The sequence below is a fragment of the Carcharhinus amblyrhynchos genome, chromosome 4 (assembly GCF_965287045.1).
Source record: "Carcharhinus amblyrhynchos chromosome 4, sCarAmb.v2.hapA, whole genome shotgun sequence".
Classification (NCBI taxonomy): Eukaryota; Metazoa; Chordata; class Chondrichthyes; order Carcharhiniformes; family Carcharhinidae; genus Carcharhinus; species Carcharhinus amblyrhynchos.
Window position 1 is genome coordinate 53,389,079 of NC_137327.1, and position 17,477 is coordinate 53,406,555.

Below are 17,477 nucleotides of genomic sequence, written 5' to 3' on the forward strand. Positions count from 1 at the left end.
AAATTATTTTCAGGTGCAGATTAGTTTCAAAGACTATTTTGTATTAATTGCAAAACAAAACCAATAGCAATCATCAAAAGCATGAATAGATGACTTCCTGAGGGGGGGAGGGTGTTGTGTGTGTGTGTTTTTGAGAGAGAGCGAGAGAGTGACAGAGTGAGAGAGACAGAGAACTACCATGGAAAAGGCACATACCTGTTGCCTTGCAAACTAAAAGAAACACAATGCTGAATCTTTAATAGTTTAGCTTAGTTGGCTGGCTGGCTAGTGAAGCAGAATAAAGCCAACAGTGTAGGTTCAATTCCCATATTGGTTGATGTTATTCACGAAGGACCGACCTTCTGAACTTTGCCCTTTGCTTGAGGTGTGGTGATCCTCAGGTTAAATCAGCATCAGTCACAAACTATGGCGATTCTACTTTTAGTAGAGGAATATTTACGTAAGAAACTGATCAAAATCCACAAGGGTTGACCTTAAGCAAGAAAAATGCAGGAATGAACAACTCAAAAGGAAAGGACAAAGTTTAAAAACCTGCAGACCTTTTTATTAATAAATTCTGCCATTTCATCTGTACAGAACAAAGAGCCTGTATGTTAGGATTTCATTAACATCTTGAATTACACAGCATGATCGGGAACAAGTATCTTGTACGTTCATGAAGCGGATTTTATACACAAAAAATTTACAAAACCCTACAGTTTGTAAATTTTACTTCAAAGTGACATCAACACCTATAGCAGTACAACGCACGACTTTTCGCGTCTTGTCTGTACAACAGGGCGACGCCAAAGAGTCTCACTGTACACAATTTCACTACAGATATTCTGTATTAAAAAATTTTAAACACCCCTAATACAAAGGAAATTTAAAAAAAACAGATCATCCCAAGTCTGCAACATGCAGGCCACCCCTTCACCATGATGGCAGTCACCAAAGTAACCAGGCAAATCCACACGAGAACTTAAAACAGAAGGCAACAGAAACGAGTCGACAATTACAGGCTGTGACCCTGCTAGAATTTATTAGTAAACAATAAATAAGGCTGAAGATTTAACACAAAAGGAGAAAATAAAGTGTGTGTGATACTTCTGTTAGCAGTCAAAAGATCAGTATTTAAAATGTACATTTCCTGATTAGAGTTGCAAATTGTTCAGAAGCATTTGTATAGAGTACTATGGCCGAAAGGATTTACAACACAGTCTAGTGGAATGGTGTTGATCACTGGTAGCACCCCCAGGTGCGTCCAACAGAGATCCTGTCAATGACTGAGGCTGATTAAAACAGCCAGCTCACTTTGTGCAAGTTAACCTTGCATTAATGACCACACTGTATACTTGCAGCTTAAAAAAAGACTTCACACTGGTGGAGTTTGGCAATTATTCAAACAGAATTTTTAAAACCAGCGAAAATACTGCCACAGTTTTATTCTCTCCAGATTTATTTTTATTCTAAATCAGTGTTACTTTCATACAACATACTAATGTGCAAAAGTTTAATGCTGTACACCTTACATCACCTAGTATGTACCAATGTGACTGCATAATTCAGTGTGCATGTAAAAATGCACCTCATATGAAATTACTTTACTCTCCTAAACTTCAACTAAATAACCGGAGGCTGCTTTGCTTCCCACGAGTCAGCCTTCACCCCAGAGTACCATAATCAGAATGCAGCTGTGAAAAAAAGTGCACCCATGTAGAGAAATACACAAATACCTTAATGAACTATGGCTTAACTCAAATAAAGGTCAGTTCCTAGCCTCACCCAAAATATAAAAAGTGACTTTAATATATTTAATAGGCATGGTGTCACAGTGGCAAGCACTGCTGCCTCATAGCATCAGGGACTCAGGTTCAATTCCAGCCTAGGGTCGCTGTCTGTGTGGATTTTCCCAGGTGCTCTAGTTTCCTCCCACAGTCCAAAGATATGCAGGTTAGGTTGATTGGCCATGATAAATTGACCCTCACATCAGGGGGATTAGCAGGGTAAATATGTGAGGTTACAGGAATAGGGCCTGGGTAGGATTGTTGTCGGTGCAGACTTGATGAGCTGAATGGCCTCCTTCTGCACTGCAGGAATTCTATGGATTTGCAGGGTAAACCATTCTTACAAGATTCAGTGGTGAACTTTTTCCTAATTTTTACTTCAATTGAGCAAGAAAAAAAATTCTATAACAGACCTCTGAATGAGTGCCATCAACCCATGATCTGAAGCTGACAGTCCAAGTAGCCCAACCATCAAAGCATAAGATGTAGATGAAAACAGCTACCACAACTGTATGTAACACCAGAGATTTCAAATATACTGCGAGTTAGTGTTGGCCTCAATATCTTTAGACACCTTAAAGGGTGGCTCAAACCTCTCAATCTGCACAAATAGGTCCTTTCGGTCCACCAACATTCAGTATTTAATTTATAACATGGGCTAGTGGGTGGAAATATAACCGGCTTTTCTCCTCCTCCTCCCTACCATCACCAAAAGAAAGTGTGAAAAAAAAATACAATCTCCAAAAAAAGAGCAAGACAAGTAGATTTTGTACAATCAAAAAAGGACAAAACAAGAGGCTGAAGTAACTGTCTAGATCCTACAATCTACATGAACTGATATAAATCTTTGGAGTCATTCCATTTGTGGCAGTTACCTTTCCTACAGCTGAGAATCTCTGTTGGATGAGACTGCTACCAGTAAGACTCGTTTGATCTGGGCGAACGTGATTCAGATACACAATGGGAACCAAGTCTACAGGAAACTAAAGAGAGGAGTCCGGCTGGAGCTGCAGCTGTTGGCTCGCACATTTGTTCTGCAGGTAAAATCTGTGCAGAACAAACAGAGAGAAAGTGTAAAGGATTGGATTGCGTCTGCTGCTCTTATTTAAGGAGACTATACAGAAGCTGTACAAAGGCAGGCTTGGGCCATGCTCTACCTATCCTTCAGTTCCCGTGTCACTCGCTTGGTGATCCTGCCGCACGTCATACCCAGCAGAAATAGAATGCAGACGCCAAGTGCCAACAAGCCCATAAGGTAATTTTTGGATGGAGATGTCATAACTTGATAGGCCAAGTCTGAAAATCCCTCAGCTGGAGCAACCTACAAGAAACACAGCAATGCAACATTAATGGAGGAGCTTTTAGCCTATATTGTAAAGGAAGATTATACGCCATGGAAACCAAGCAACAGCTGCTTGTTGAGCATTTAAAAGTTTTATGGACATGAATTTCACTGGCCACACAGAAATCTTCACCTAACCCTTGCACAGCATCATTTTCCCAATAGGCAGAAATCACACCCTGAATTCCCCATGACTTAAATTGACTTGTCCTAATTCTATTACTCTCTTCCCAACACCTACTTGCCAGCCTTGACAAAAAAACTGTTTGCTCCCTGACAATATTGTTCACATCAGAAATTTACTGCAAGAAATCAGATTTGTGCCCAACATCTCAATCAATTTTGAAAGTCAAGGCTCGCTGAAGTACAGGGCTGTTAATAAGCTTCACCCTTCCATACTCACACAGTTGGAAAATAATCCAGTGCTAGCAACAAACAGTAGAGTGGAGGGGGTAAAAAAATGAAAAATCAGTTATAGCTTTTTGGCCTTCCTCTACAACGAGAATGGTTCACTGTTCATTCTTAGGCCAACTACCCAGAATTGGTATGACACAAGTAGTCCTCAAACAGCGCTTTGGACATGACTGCTATTTCCCTTCAACCGAGGTTCCACCCCCAATGTGCTTGACAGGGTACTCAACCATTTCCAACTCGTCTCCCGGACCTCTGCCCTTGCTCCTTCCCCTCCTTCCCAGAACCAGAACACAGTCCTTCTTGTTCTCTTTTAAACATAATAGCCTCTGCTTTCAGAGGATCATCCCCACCATTGCTACCAGGATGCCACAATTAAACACATTTTCTCCTCACACTCCTTCAGCATTCTGCAGGGATCACTCCTTCCGTGACACACTTATCGGGCCCGATCCTTCAGCCTCTTCCCACAACTATTACCCATGCAATCACAGAAGGTACGACACCTGCCCCATTACTTCCTCATGATCTAAGAGCCCAAACACTCCTTTCAGATGAAGCAGCATTTCACCTGCATCTCCATCAACTTGATCTACTGTACTTGCTGCTTCCAATGTGGTCTCCTCCATATGGGGAAGACTAAACGTAGACTGGGTGACGACTTTATGGAACACCTTCGCTCTGACCACAAGTATGACCGTAGCTTTTGGTCGCTTGCCATTTCAATTCAGTATCTTGCTCCCATGCTCACTTGTCCATCTTAGACCTGCTGCAGTGCTCCAGTGAAGTCCCACATAAATCGGAAGAACACCATCTTTTGATTAGGCATGTTACAGCCTCTGACTCAACACTGAGTTCAACAACTTTAGACTGTGAACTTTCCCCTCCATCCTGACACCCTGCTTTTGTCCCCTGGCTTGTCTCAACACAACCCCACCCCAACTTGGACACTGTTCAGTTTTGTTGCCACTAAGCACTGGCCTCTGTTTTCCGATTAACTCATTGTACTATCCTAAATTTGCCATTTTTAATGCACTTCAGTTCCTAATGGCACCATTAGCAGCCCCTTTGTCTCATTTGTTAATCTCTACTAAACTCCAATTTTCCATACTGCCCCACCCTCCTTTCCTTTATTTTATTCTGTAGAAGGGTCAAATGGACAGGAAACATTAATTATGTTTCACTCTCCACAGATGCTGCCAGGCCTGTCCCAGCATTTTCTCTTCTTACTTCACATTACCTTGGCTGCGTAACTCCACATTTCCAAGCGATCTTGTAATCTCTTCTTACAGTCGGGCTGCAACCTAACCGTTTTATCTTCCAGGGCCTCCAGCAAACATGACATTTCTAAGGAAAGATGAAAAATATATTCAATAAATGACAAATCTTTCCCATGAGTTTGTTATTTGAAGCTGGTGCCAGGCAGCAGACGCCACACAGAAGGCCCAACAAGACTGCTGCTAAATTAATAATGTGCTTGGATTATCTTTAAATATACAAAAAAATTGAAGGAAATATGAATTTATTAGGATGAGTTGGAGGATATTTTCAAAACAAATTAATTCCACAGACTGAAACAGCGTTCCTTATACCAGTTAGAACAAGGGCAGCCAGGATCTCTTACATCTTGCATTGGAGCTACCAAAAGAGAAGTGGATACCTGGAGTCCCACTGGTGCTGGAAATACCAGAACAAACAAATCTTTTGAGAGGCAATGTATATCAACAAAGGAGATTACTAATGCATGATCAACGGTTAAAGCCCACTTTTAAAAAGGTTCTTGAACTTGTAAAACACCTTTTAGCATCTCAGGACATCCAAAAGTACTTCATAGCCAAAGAAATGTTTTTTAAGTGCACAAAAAAAACATTCTGTGGATGCTGGATACTGGATACAATATACCGAATTTAAAGGAGAATAATATTTTTAATTCCTTCAAGGGATGTGGGCATTGTTGCAGCATTTATGACCCATTCCCAATTCCTTTCAGAAGGTGGCCTTCTTGAGCTACTGTAATCCATGTGATGTACACATAGCCATGGTGCTGTTAGGGAGTTCCAGGATATTGAACCAGCCACAGTGAAGGAATGACAATATAGTTTCAAGTCAGGATGGTATCTTGCAGGTGCTAGTGTCCCCATGCATCCGTTGCCTTAGTCCTTCTATGTGGTAGAGGTCATGGGTTTGGAAGGTGCTGTCAAAGGAGCCTTGATGAGTTGTTGCAGTACATATTTCAGATGGTACACAATGCTGCACTGACCATCGGTAGAGATGGGTGGATTTTGATAGTAGCGGATGAGGTGCCAGTCAGGCTGCTTTGTCCTTGATGGTGTTGAGCTTCTTGTGTGGTGTGTGTGTGTGTGTATATATATATATATATATATATATACACGTGGCGGGTGGTGGAATGAGGAAGAGATTTGGTAGGTGGCAGCGGAAATGGAACAGGATTATTTGTTGAATGTGGAGACTCAAAGAGGGCATTCATTCAATTTCCTGCATTATTGCATAGAGGGATCTTTGGTACCTCCTTTACAGCTCTGAAAATTCATACTGTACTTGAAACATTAACTGTCTCCCAGACTTGCTAAGTTTTTCCAGCATTTTCTGTTTCTATGTCCTTTCCACGCCTGCTGCATGACAAACACATTAGTATGTTTAAATAGCAGAATTGTGGTAACCTTACTGACTTACCAAATTATCAGTTTGGATAACAGATAAAATAACCTTTTCCATTTATCTCCCCCACCCTCCGCTTACAGCTCCAGTCTGATTCACTTACGGCGTCCCTTGCCAGGGAGGATTGAAGCACACTGGTGTTTGATATCTAGGCCACAGGCTGCATGTAGCACTGGATCCACAAAGATGTCAGCTTTACTCTCTTGCAGAATATTCAACACCTCCTACAGAGGAATGAAAATTCCATTAAGCAAAACCAAAGCTATCTCTGGTTTCTAGTCACATCCTGAAACTGATTCAAAGCCTTGAGCTCTCCTGTTGGGTCTGACAATGTGACGATGAGCTATACATACTAGAACAAACCTCATCTGTCACTTCCAAAACTGGGGAGGGCATTTATATCAACCATATGGTGGATGCAGTGCCATAATTTACCACAGACCCACAGAAATCCTACAGTGCAGGAGGTTGTTCAGCTCAGAGTATCCACTGACTTTCCAAAAGAGCATTTTACTAAGTGCCACCCCACCCCATAATCCTGCCAATGTAAAATTCCAGCTATATCCTTTCACACTAATACAAACATATACACAATGACAGACAATATCCTCTGGGCCTTCTAGTTGTCCCATGTAATTAAATTATATATACACAACTTCCTACCCCACGTGCAATACATAGCATTATTTGGCGTAATAGCCTGCTCAATCTTTCCTAATAGGTGTCATTCTTCTGAATTTTTTTTTGCAACTTCTCCAGTACCTCTGTATCCTTTTTGTAATTATGGAGACCAGATTCTGCAAGTGTAGTTTAACCAAAGATCCATGTAAGTTTCACATAACTTCTCCGCTTTTTAAATTCTATTCCTTTGGAAATGAACCGATGTGTATTCATTGCATTTTTCATGGCTTTGCTAACATGTGTTGCCACTTCTAATAACTTGTCAATCTGCACTTAGATTCATTCACACCACTTTCCTTGAAGTACTTGCTTTGATCTGACACCAAATTCCACGTTGTTGCAAGATTGGATTAGGGACCAATAAATGTTTTGTTAAAAGGAGACAAAATTTGCAATTCAAAAGAGAAAATGCTGGAAAATCTCAGCAGGTCTGGCAGTATCTGCAAGGAGAGAAAAGAGCTGACGTTTTGAATTCAGATGACCCTTTGCTCCGAGCTTTGACAGAGGGTCATTTGGACTCAAAACATCAGCTCTTGGAATTTGGTGTCAGATCAAAGCAAGTACTTCAAGGAAAGAAGTGTGAATGAATCTAAGAGCAGATTGACAAATTACTAGAAGTGGCAATATATGTTAGCAAATGTGACAAAAACAAAGTCCACAGATTTCTCAACAATCTACACAGTCATCCATGACATTGAGTTAATCAATTTCACTGAAACTCTGGCTTACTCACAGGGACTTCCAAACACTTGAATAATTAACTTTTAAAACCTACGATTCATTATGAAAATAGACTTACCTTTTTGCAAGATTCCCCTGTAATCTTCAGCAGGTTGATTTTCAGGCACTCCTCTACCTGTCCAGTCTGTTCCTGTGCTGCTGCTTCCTCTGCACACAGCATAGTAATCTGCAATAGTAAAGGAAGGACATAGTGTGATCCCACTTGCAATCTCACTCCAAGCTACACTTCATTATCCCAGACATTACTCCCCATGATATATAACCCCCCCACCTTCATGTTACCACGGTCTGGCTCACCTCTTTAGTGCAATGTATCTGCAGTTGAGGGTCCAGCCTGTAGTCCAGGGCTGACTCCTGGATAATCATACGGATCTGATCTTCACAGTCAGAAGACAAGCGCTGCCAAGAAATGAGAACACTATCAGCTGGAGCTCAATTACTAACATAAGATACTGTTAAATTAATGCTCTCAGCACATTCTTAAAGGAAAATTGAAGATCCACAATAGCTCAGATCAGGTCACTGCCAGGCAGATTCTAAATATAGCTTAGAAATAAAGAAAAAAAATGCCGATCAGTCTATTATTTCTACTCACTGCAGGGCAAGTAGAAAGGACGCCTGCACAATAAGTACAGGCAGAGCCTCAGCAGAAATAAAATCTGTCCATCTCACAACTCTAAAAGGCAAGTCAGTACACCCAGGTGTGATGAAGCTGGTAAATTCAAAAAAAAACTAGGCCCTAATCTACTTCCGTTTTACACACTTTGCTTATTCATCCAACCCACCAGAACTTCCACTTACTATTGCATTTTCCAATCCAATCACTCTGGAAACATTAATTGCATTCAGTCACCAATCTCCAGGTAACAAGGGGTTGTGTTAAACAATTTGGAAATAGAGTTCTGTGCAGGTTTTTTGTAATTCCTGTCAGTATAAGGTGCCCATTAGCACACAGAAAGCTCCTTTGCTGCTTCACTACTGAAAAGAACTGCAGTTCATAAAATATCACATTACGGATTATCTGCTACCTCACTAAATGTAGCTTCTGCGAATCAATGATCTATCAAAATAGCGGGAAGTCTGCCTCTAATTAACAGCTAGCTTTTGCTCAGTTTGTGAATATGTGTTCCTACAAAGCAAGGCTGGAGATGGTCAGCAGGACCATACTCACGATGCAGATCAGTGAAATAACTTCTTGGGGAAGTTATTGTCCTGCAAACTTGTATCAAGCAGGATATGAAGGCTCAGTGAAATTTTTTAAAAGTATCAAAATTTTTCTAAACATTTGGAAAGGCTAATATAAAATATGACAATGGTTTCTGGTACGTCAACTAAGTGGCAAAAGAAAAACAGAGATGGACTTCTAGGACAGGCCTGCTAATATTCAGTGATGAGCAAATTCTGTGCACAGAGCAGAACTATACAGAAAGGAAACAGACATTTGACCCATCAGGCCTATATCAGTTTTGTGAATGTGTTTTCCATTTTATCCAATCCTTTTTTAAGTCTTTTTCCAACTAGTGTGTCCCAATTCCTCCTCATTAATAATCCTGAAAGAATCTAGTTACTAAGCAGTGAAATTAGTTTCAGTTTCTGATTTACTTATCAAAGCTTCATATCTTAGTTATGTAACAATGAGCAAAGGAGGATAGGGAGTAAGAGAAATGACCAACATGTCGTTCAGGAAAACGGTCTCCATCGTGGCCCACCTGTCCTGTCAGTACCTGGTCAGCATATTTCAGTTTCAGACAGGAGACGACCTGACCCTCCAGCTCTTTGCCATCCTTTACATTATTCAAAACAGACTGGCAGAACTTGGGGATGTCAGCCTTGCAGGCTTTCCTCAGAACTGGATTTAAACGGTAATCTGAAACAAGCACACAAAACCTAAATGAAAAATGCACAATAATATGTGGAGGAAGAACTGATTTAAGGTGTAAATTCCAGTTGTACGGCTGTGCTTGCAGTCAGCTTGAAAGCTTTAATGTTGATCATGTGCAAGTTAACATTTCAGCTAAGTTGGCATGAAAGGATGTCTGAGACCAGGTGATCTTCCATTTGGAGGAAAAGGAAAGTTGAAATTACCCTGGACTCTGGCCCACTTAGCCCTTTGGTTGGTTTGCCGAAAGAGCTCCAAGAAAGAAATGAAGGAAAATGCATTATAAACCCAGAGAAAAAAAATGCCCTTAAATAACCAAAGCTATATTTATTAATACAACCTCTGGTAAATTGGTCAGGCATTTAAAATCAAGGTTTCATTGACATCTTCATTTAGACTTGCATGAATTTTTAGGAGTTAAATTAAAATAAATTGTCAGGAGATACTGGAAATTTCTCCCACACAAAGCTATTGAGAATACGAGTTGAATGAAAATATCCAAAACAGAGGTTGATTTTTTGTTAGGGAAGGGTATTACAAGATATGGAACACATTGGTGGGTGAATGGAATTTAGATACGGATGAGGCATGACCAAACAATGATAGAGCAGAACTATTGTTCCTAGATCTCCAGGACACTCTACCTGTAAAATGGAGTTGCAACATTCCCCTCAAGGCCAACTATGAATAACTGGAGTCATTTTCAGGCAACTCTTTCATTCATTCTGTTGCAAGCAAGATCAAAGGATAATATACTCCAACTTAATGAAGCAAAAGAGTGAACCCCACTGCAGATTAATAAACTCTGCTCACTTCAGAACAAAAAGAAACCTGGGACAGCATTAACAGTCCTTTGAGTTTCAATGTGGAATCAGATCATTCCTAAAGCAGAGAACCAAAACACCAACACTGAAAAGCCATGAAAAGCTTCGTTAAACAATCATGCACTAAAATTACCTTGCTACACATGGAGTATAGGATGCTACACGATTGCATATCTGTCCATGAAGGAACTAATCCAAAGGCAATGTTCAACTCACCAGTTATGCTTCATGTGTTTCTTTTCTTTCCTACAAAGAATCCCCTGCAGATTGGAAGCAGTGTGTTCAGAACTGAGCTTGGGCACCCTGAAACCACCATGCATTAAGAGATAAATGTTCCCTCTTGGCTGACTGCAACTGTCCTATGGAAATTAATCTGGGCTATATCAATTCTTGCTTCTGACAGGTGGGCTGACAGTGCAGAACTGTCATAATTCCACATAAAACTGAATAATTTGGCAGACAAGTCTGCAGTTCCTGACATTTTCCAATCCTACAAATGTTGCCAGATTTTCTGACATCAGCAGCACATACCAGTGTTCTGTGTGATCTGTCGCTTGGTTATCATCTGCTTGCACTTAGGGTCCATCAGTTCAGCATTCTTATTCTGCTTCAGGCACTGCAATACATTCTTCGAGTCAGCATCAGCACAATAACGCTGCAAATAAAAGGGAACACGCAACTGTCAGTCAACTCACCTCGGCCACCTCTTCAGCCAATTCACTCCACTCCACACGATATCAAGAAATGGCTGAAGCCACTGAATACAGTGAAGACTGTGGGCCCTGACAACATGTCAACTCTAGTAAAAACTTGTGCTCCACAAGGAGCTGCACCCTTGGTGAAATTGCTCCTACTGTTACAACACTGGCCATCCAGCCAACAATGGAAAATTGCCTAGGTATGTCCTGCCCACAAAAACAGGACAAATACCATCTCAGTCCATTCTTGATTATTGACTTGATGGAAGATGATGTTGACCGTATTCTGCCAGACCCTCAGCTCCCATCCTCATTGCAGCTTTGACGCAAACATGGACAAAATAATTGAATTTCAAATCTAATGACATGGAGCATGTGCTCACATGTGACATCATCTGCCCTGCAAAATTTAAGTCAATGGGAATCAGGGGAAAACTGCTTCCACTGGTTGGAGTTATATCCACCACACAGGTTGGGGTTGTTGGGCCCAATCATTTCAGCTCCAGATCATCATATCCTAGGCCATAATATTTTCAACTGCTTCATCAATAACCTTCCCTCCACACGATAGGGTCAGATGTGGGAATTTTCATTGTTCAGTTCCATTTGCACTTTCAAGAGGACTGAAGCTGTCCATATTCAATTCGATTCAAATGTGTCATTGTATTTGTATTTGTGCATTATACAATGAAAAGTGATCTTGCAGGCTCCCAAGATGCAAAGAAAAAGTAGTAAATGCAGTAGTCATTATAAAATAGTGCCAATGGTCATAAAGTGTATACATGCATATTGCACAATGTCCATTGCCTGGGAATCAGCTGGTAATAGCTCTGGGGAAGAAGCTGTTCCTCAGCTTAGTTGTACGGGCTTGAGTGCAGCTGGGTGCCGATAAAGTATTGGGCAGTTTTGACTACCCGCTGCAAAGCTTTCCAGTCAGAAATGGAGCAACTGCTGTCCCACACCGTAATGTAGTTTGACAATATACTCTTTATTCTGTGCCAGTATAAGTTTGAGAGAAGCTCAGGGGTACAGACTGGCTCTCTTTAGCCTCCTTGGAAAGGATAGGTGCTGCTGAGCCTTCTTTGCCAGGGAGAGGACTTGAGGGGCGATGAGAGGTCCTCCATGATGTGGACACCCAGGAATTTGAAGATGCAGACCCTTTCCACCTCTACCCCATTGATGTAAATGGGGTTGTGCATGCTGCCTCTGGACTTCCTGAAGTCCACAATGAGTTATTTGGTCATCTTATTGTTGAGGGCCAAATTGTTTCCAGCATACCATATCATCAGATGTCAGACCTCCCCCTGTAGGCGGACCTGTTCTTATTAGTGATCAAGCCTATCACCACAGTGTCGTCCACCAACTTGATGATGGTATTGGTGTCACAGACAGGGGCACAGTCATAGGTGAAGAGGAAGGAGAATGGGGCTCAGTATGCATCCTTGTGAAGCTCTGGGTTAGGGTTGGGGAAGTGAGGTTACCTAACCTAACAGACTGGTGGGGCCTGTTGGTCAAGAAGTGCAGGATCCAATTAGAGGGAGATATTGACTCCTAGGGTATGGAGTTTATGGACAAGCCTGGTAGGGGTGATAGCGTTAAATGCTGAGCTGTAGGAGCTGGACAAAGCTTGGGATGATAAGTGACAAGTAACATTTAAGCTAGACAAGCACGAGGCAATGGCTATCAATCTCCAACAAATCAATTTAACCACCATCCCTTCACCATCAATAGCATTACCATTGTAAAATACTCCATCAACTACAAACTTAACCAGACCAACCACACAAACATTTTGGCTACAAGGTCAGAGGTTACGCATTTTGTGGCAACTTACCTCCAAACTCCCCAAAGCCTGACTGCCATTTACACAACATGGACTCCAGCAGTTCAAGAGGAGTTCATCACCTTCTGAAGGACAATTAGGGAGGGCAATAAATGATGGCCTTGCCAACAAAGCCCAAGTTCCATGCATTAAAATATGTATTTGGAAATTAGAAATCGCCCAACTACAATATGCTCCCAAAAGCAACGCCTATAGTCAGTCTCCTGATAAATGCTCTAAAGTGACTTTAGGTTCAAATTAATTGGAATATCCTTGCTTTCACAGATTATTTTTCCCTCTTGTAGACTCAAACCACAGGCTTAAACAATCCTTTGGACTTTGAAAGCGACACATTCCCTAGTGGCGCTGCTGCGCGAGTGGATAGGTTGTCAAGCAAATAGAAACAGAACTGACTTTGATTTTGAATAAATTAGTATATTGTGCCTGTATAAATATCAAGCTAAGACAGACAAAGCTGCCCAATCCCAGTATGCCTGGCTTCCAGAAGGCGGCTTTTGTCTTTGGCTTCCAAACAGTATGAATGTGCTCATTAGGCCAGTAAGACTACTTTTGGGGATCCAAACACGATCATCTAGTGGATCGCGCAACCTGGAAATAGTTAGAACTCCTCTCTGCATTAGTTCATGCATGCATGTACATTCATCATGGACTCTGCAATTTAACCTCCAGAGACAGGTAACGTGAGCCAAATTGGCATATTCCCAGCAAGATTTAACCGAAAACATGCTGACTGTTAAAGAAATCAAAGACCCATACTGCTGACAGCAGAACAGTTCAGTTTGAAAGATAAGGCCATATCCTGTTTGTGGTGTTCTGTAACGATTTATTTGTCTAATGTACAAATAAATCTAGTTAGTTAACTTGGAAACTGAACCTGTGTGTGTGTTAATAATAACGAGAGGCTCAAAAATAAATCTCAGGTGGCAATGAAGGACTCAATACAAGAACTCTACAGCCATCAAAAACTCAGCAGTTGCTTTTATTCATAAAGAGTACAAGATTGGCTGCACAAGTGCAATGGGACCACATCAGAATACCTCAAAAGTACATTGCACTTGGGTAAATGCCCACCTTCCACCTTGAGGATGTGGCCAAGTCAATGAAACTTCTTCTGTTTTAGGAGTTCTAACAAACTTGGAAGCTGTCTTTTGAGAGGACTGCCACATTTGTGATGTTGTTCTCCCAAGGTATACCCAAAATGTGGCACAGGCAGCAAAGGTAGAAACTTCAGCTTCTTTTCTTGATAGCTATAATTTGTTCATGTTTCACAACCATACAACAAGGTGCTGAGAACACTGATCTTATAAATTATCGGCTTAGCCACAAGTCAGCTTGACCCCCGTGGAGTATTATTTAGAGCAATCAGAGGCTGAGATGCAACATCTTATCCCATGATCATGGTTTTCTTGATGCTAATAGTCAGAGATAAGCAGTTAGCGACATGGAGACAATCCTTGAGTTTCATTTGGGCACAATCTAGTCCATGTGCCTGCTACAGCAGAAGTGTAGCAAATAGACTACACATCTTTACCTTACTTTGACAGATCTCACTAAAGCATCCAAAACCATTTGAAGGGTAGGACTCTGCAAGAATTTTGGGAAGAGAGGTTGTCCAAAGCTCCTCAGTTTCATCTGTTCCTTCCATTTCCAGACAAACTCAATTTCTTCACTCACTATATAAAGTGAAACACTGCCTTCAATAACATAGCAGTGCCCTCCAAATCCAAACCACACTTCTCTCTGATGACAAGTCAGGATCATATTATAAAGAAGCCCAACATTCTGTACAGTTTTTAATATTTAAGAGTATAAACAATGAAGTCTTCAGACTGAGTATTTCTCTGAAGTTCTGACCACTTACCTTAATCATCTGCTTGCAGACCCTCATGAGGGTAAAGTCCAACTCAGGATCACTCATTTCTGTCTCCTGTAGTTTGAAAATTTTGTCATGACAGCGGGTGGACAGAAGCTTCTTAACATCTTTAAGACACTCAACCACCTAGCGAAAGGAAGAGCACACACAGGACTACTCAGTCAGACAGACCCAAGAAAGTCTCCATTCTAACCAGAACTACATGATTTCTTAAATTGTATCATTGTTTTTCATAAAAATTACACAACAAAACAGGGTCTAAGACACAACAATGCAACTAGGACATAGGTCAAATGGATGGAGGTATTATCTCATAACGAGCAATCTCAGTAGCGAGACAATGCTGAATTTTGAAAGGGTGGTTCAGAGCATGGGCAGGCCAAGCTGGGGTCAAGGGTCATTTGGAGGACAGGACTAGACTGGCATGCAAGCAGCAAAGTGGACAGCTAGTCTTGTGCCATATCGCGCCAATACAGCACTCAGCCTAATTGTCCAGATTAATGAATTATTTTTTATTTCACTCAATTAAAATTGATGCATGGCACATTTTAAAAAAACGCCTATTTTCAGATAACTCTGATTTTTGAACAGCCAGATCGGAGACACTGCATCTGTGCTAGATGCAAAATACATCTAACAGAGCATAAAGCAAAGCCATGATGATGCATCCTAGACCTTCAGTTTATCATTAAACAGGTAACTGAGCAGACCATTTATTTAGATTCACAATAACTAACCATTTCTCCTTACATTCCCATCACCATCACTAATACAGCAGGTTATTATTGTCTAGAGAGTGAACCAACCCTATAAATACCGTGGCTACAAGAGCAGGTCAGGGGCTGGAAATTCTGTGGTAAGTAACTCACCTTCTGATATCCCGAAGCCTGCCCATCATTGACAAGGCACAAGTCAGGAGTGTGATGGCCTGACCTGGATGAGAGAAGGTCCAACAAGACTCCAGACGCTTAACACCTTTGAGCACAGAGCAGTCTGCTTAATCAGCACCCAATCCACCACCTTAAACATTCACTCCCTGCCACACCAATGCACAGTAGCAACAGTCTACAAGATGCATTCTATTACCTAGAAGGACAAGGGCAGCAGGTTCCCTCCAAGCCACACACCATTCTGACTTGGAACTACATCGCTGTTCGTTCACTATTGCAGGGTCAAAATCCTGGAACTCCCTTCCCAGCAGCACTGTGATGTACCTGCACCAAGTGGACTGCAACAATTCAAGGTGGCTGTTCACCACCAACTTTTCAAGGGCAGTTAGAATGGGCAACAAACTGGCTTTGCCAGTGACACCTGCATCATATTAAAGAATCAAAAACTAGAGAAAGAGGTTGGTTTTGGGATGCTAAGAGAGAAACAGCAGCTCTTAGAGGCACAGCTAGATGAATTTACAGTATTCTTTGCTGTATAAATTTATGATTAAGTGATGTTGAGTGGTACAAGAGTACAGGAGGCTCGTGACAATACTGTGCCTTTCAGAAATGTACTTATATAATGTTTCTTGAGGGGCGTGTTTAAAATTCAGCTCTGGTTTACCTGGATCAGATCTGTCTGCAAGTTCCATGCTGAGAATACAGGAGAACTGATCCTAGATAATGGGGTTTTTCCTTTAACCTGAGCTAATGCAATTTGGTGTTCAGAGTAAGATTTAATTAGGTCGATTGACAAGAGACAGTCACTTAACTGAATGCAGTTAAGCTTATTGGGGAAAACAGTTTAGTTTTCTGCTTAGTTTTGAAAAGAGCAAGAGGCATCTCTCTCTATGAAGTCTGCTGTTTGGGACCTGCTAGGGCAAAAAGGTTTCCAGAGGTGTTCTGGACGCTTGAGGACTGGCAGCCCATGTACCAGCACGTAAGCCTGTGTTTGCCAACTGATTCTGAAGAGGGGTTTAACTTATGAAGAAGATTGTTCAAATTGGAACTAATAGAGATCAATTAGCAGTTAAGAATTGTATCTGGTCATGTTTAAGTATTTTAATTGGTAAAATTAGGCTAATTAATTAGCTATGGTTAAAATGCATTGTTAAATAAAGTTGCTTTTGATAAAAACAAAGCTTCCTAGTGTGTCAGTAGAAGCACACCTGGAGCAAAACACTTTATCCTTACACCAATGCCAAAATAAAAAATATTAAGGTTCTAGTCTAACTTCACAACATACCTTGAAATTTCTAATCTGGTCCCCAACATTCTCATGCTAACTGTTCTTTACATGGTAATCTGTAGTCCGCAACTCCAAAATTCAAATACCTCCCTTGTCTGGAATACTTTTCAACTCTTAAACACATCAATCATAGTGCTACAATCACTCTCGACTTACTGGATTGATGCCACCCGCAGGGATAGGTAACAAATGCAAGGAACACTAAGCTTTGAAAACACATCTAATGATGAATGGCAAATGATCCGGGATGATTGTGAGCTGACTTGAATAGCATGCCCGGAGTGTGGAAAAAAAACAGGGAAGTTATGCAGCTGAGCTCAGATCCTAAAGTCTGGAATACCTGCCATGCAACTCTCCTCCTTTCTAGCTCACTTTCCTCCTTTAAGACACTCCTTAAAACCTATGTCTTTGACAAAGTCTTTGGTCATTTGATGCAACATCGCCTTCTGTGGCTCAGTGCTTATATGTTCTTTGCTAATGCTCTGTGTAGTATCTTGAAACATTTCATTATGTTAAAGGCATTCTGTAAATATAAGTTGCATATATACACACACCAGGTCTC

The 17,477-nt window shown here is 41.2% G+C and overlaps 1 protein-coding gene across 3 annotated transcripts in view; it reads right to left on the reverse strand.

The window, feature by feature from the left end:
* Positions 1-517: 517 nt before the first annotated feature.
* The window catches only part of LOC145342021 (Golgi apparatus protein 1-like), a 118,403-nt gene continuing 101,443 nt past the window's right edge, over positions 518-17,477 (reverse strand). Inside the window, exons 19-27 of one of the 3 annotated variants that reach the window (XM_080187160.1) lie at positions 14,726-14,863; positions 10,855-10,978; positions 9,345-9,487; positions 7,918-8,019; positions 7,679-7,786; positions 6,302-6,422; positions 4,760-4,866; positions 2,924-3,087; positions 518-2,813 (exon numbers count right to left, since the gene is read on the reverse strand). In XM_080187160.1, coding sequence (XP_080043286.1) covers positions 2,750-2,813; positions 2,924-3,087; positions 4,760-4,866; positions 6,302-6,422; positions 7,679-7,786; positions 7,918-8,019; positions 9,345-9,487; positions 10,855-10,978; positions 14,726-14,863 — 1,071 coding nt within the window. In that variant the 3' untranslated portion in view covers positions 518-2,749. Of the gene's footprint in view, positions 2,814-2,923; positions 3,088-4,759; positions 4,867-6,301; positions 6,423-7,678; positions 7,787-7,917; positions 8,020-9,293; positions 9,488-10,854; positions 10,979-14,725; positions 14,864-17,477 lie in introns of all 3 variants that reach the window. The other 2 variants (XM_080187159.1, XM_080187158.1) reach the window with 2 other exon arrangements.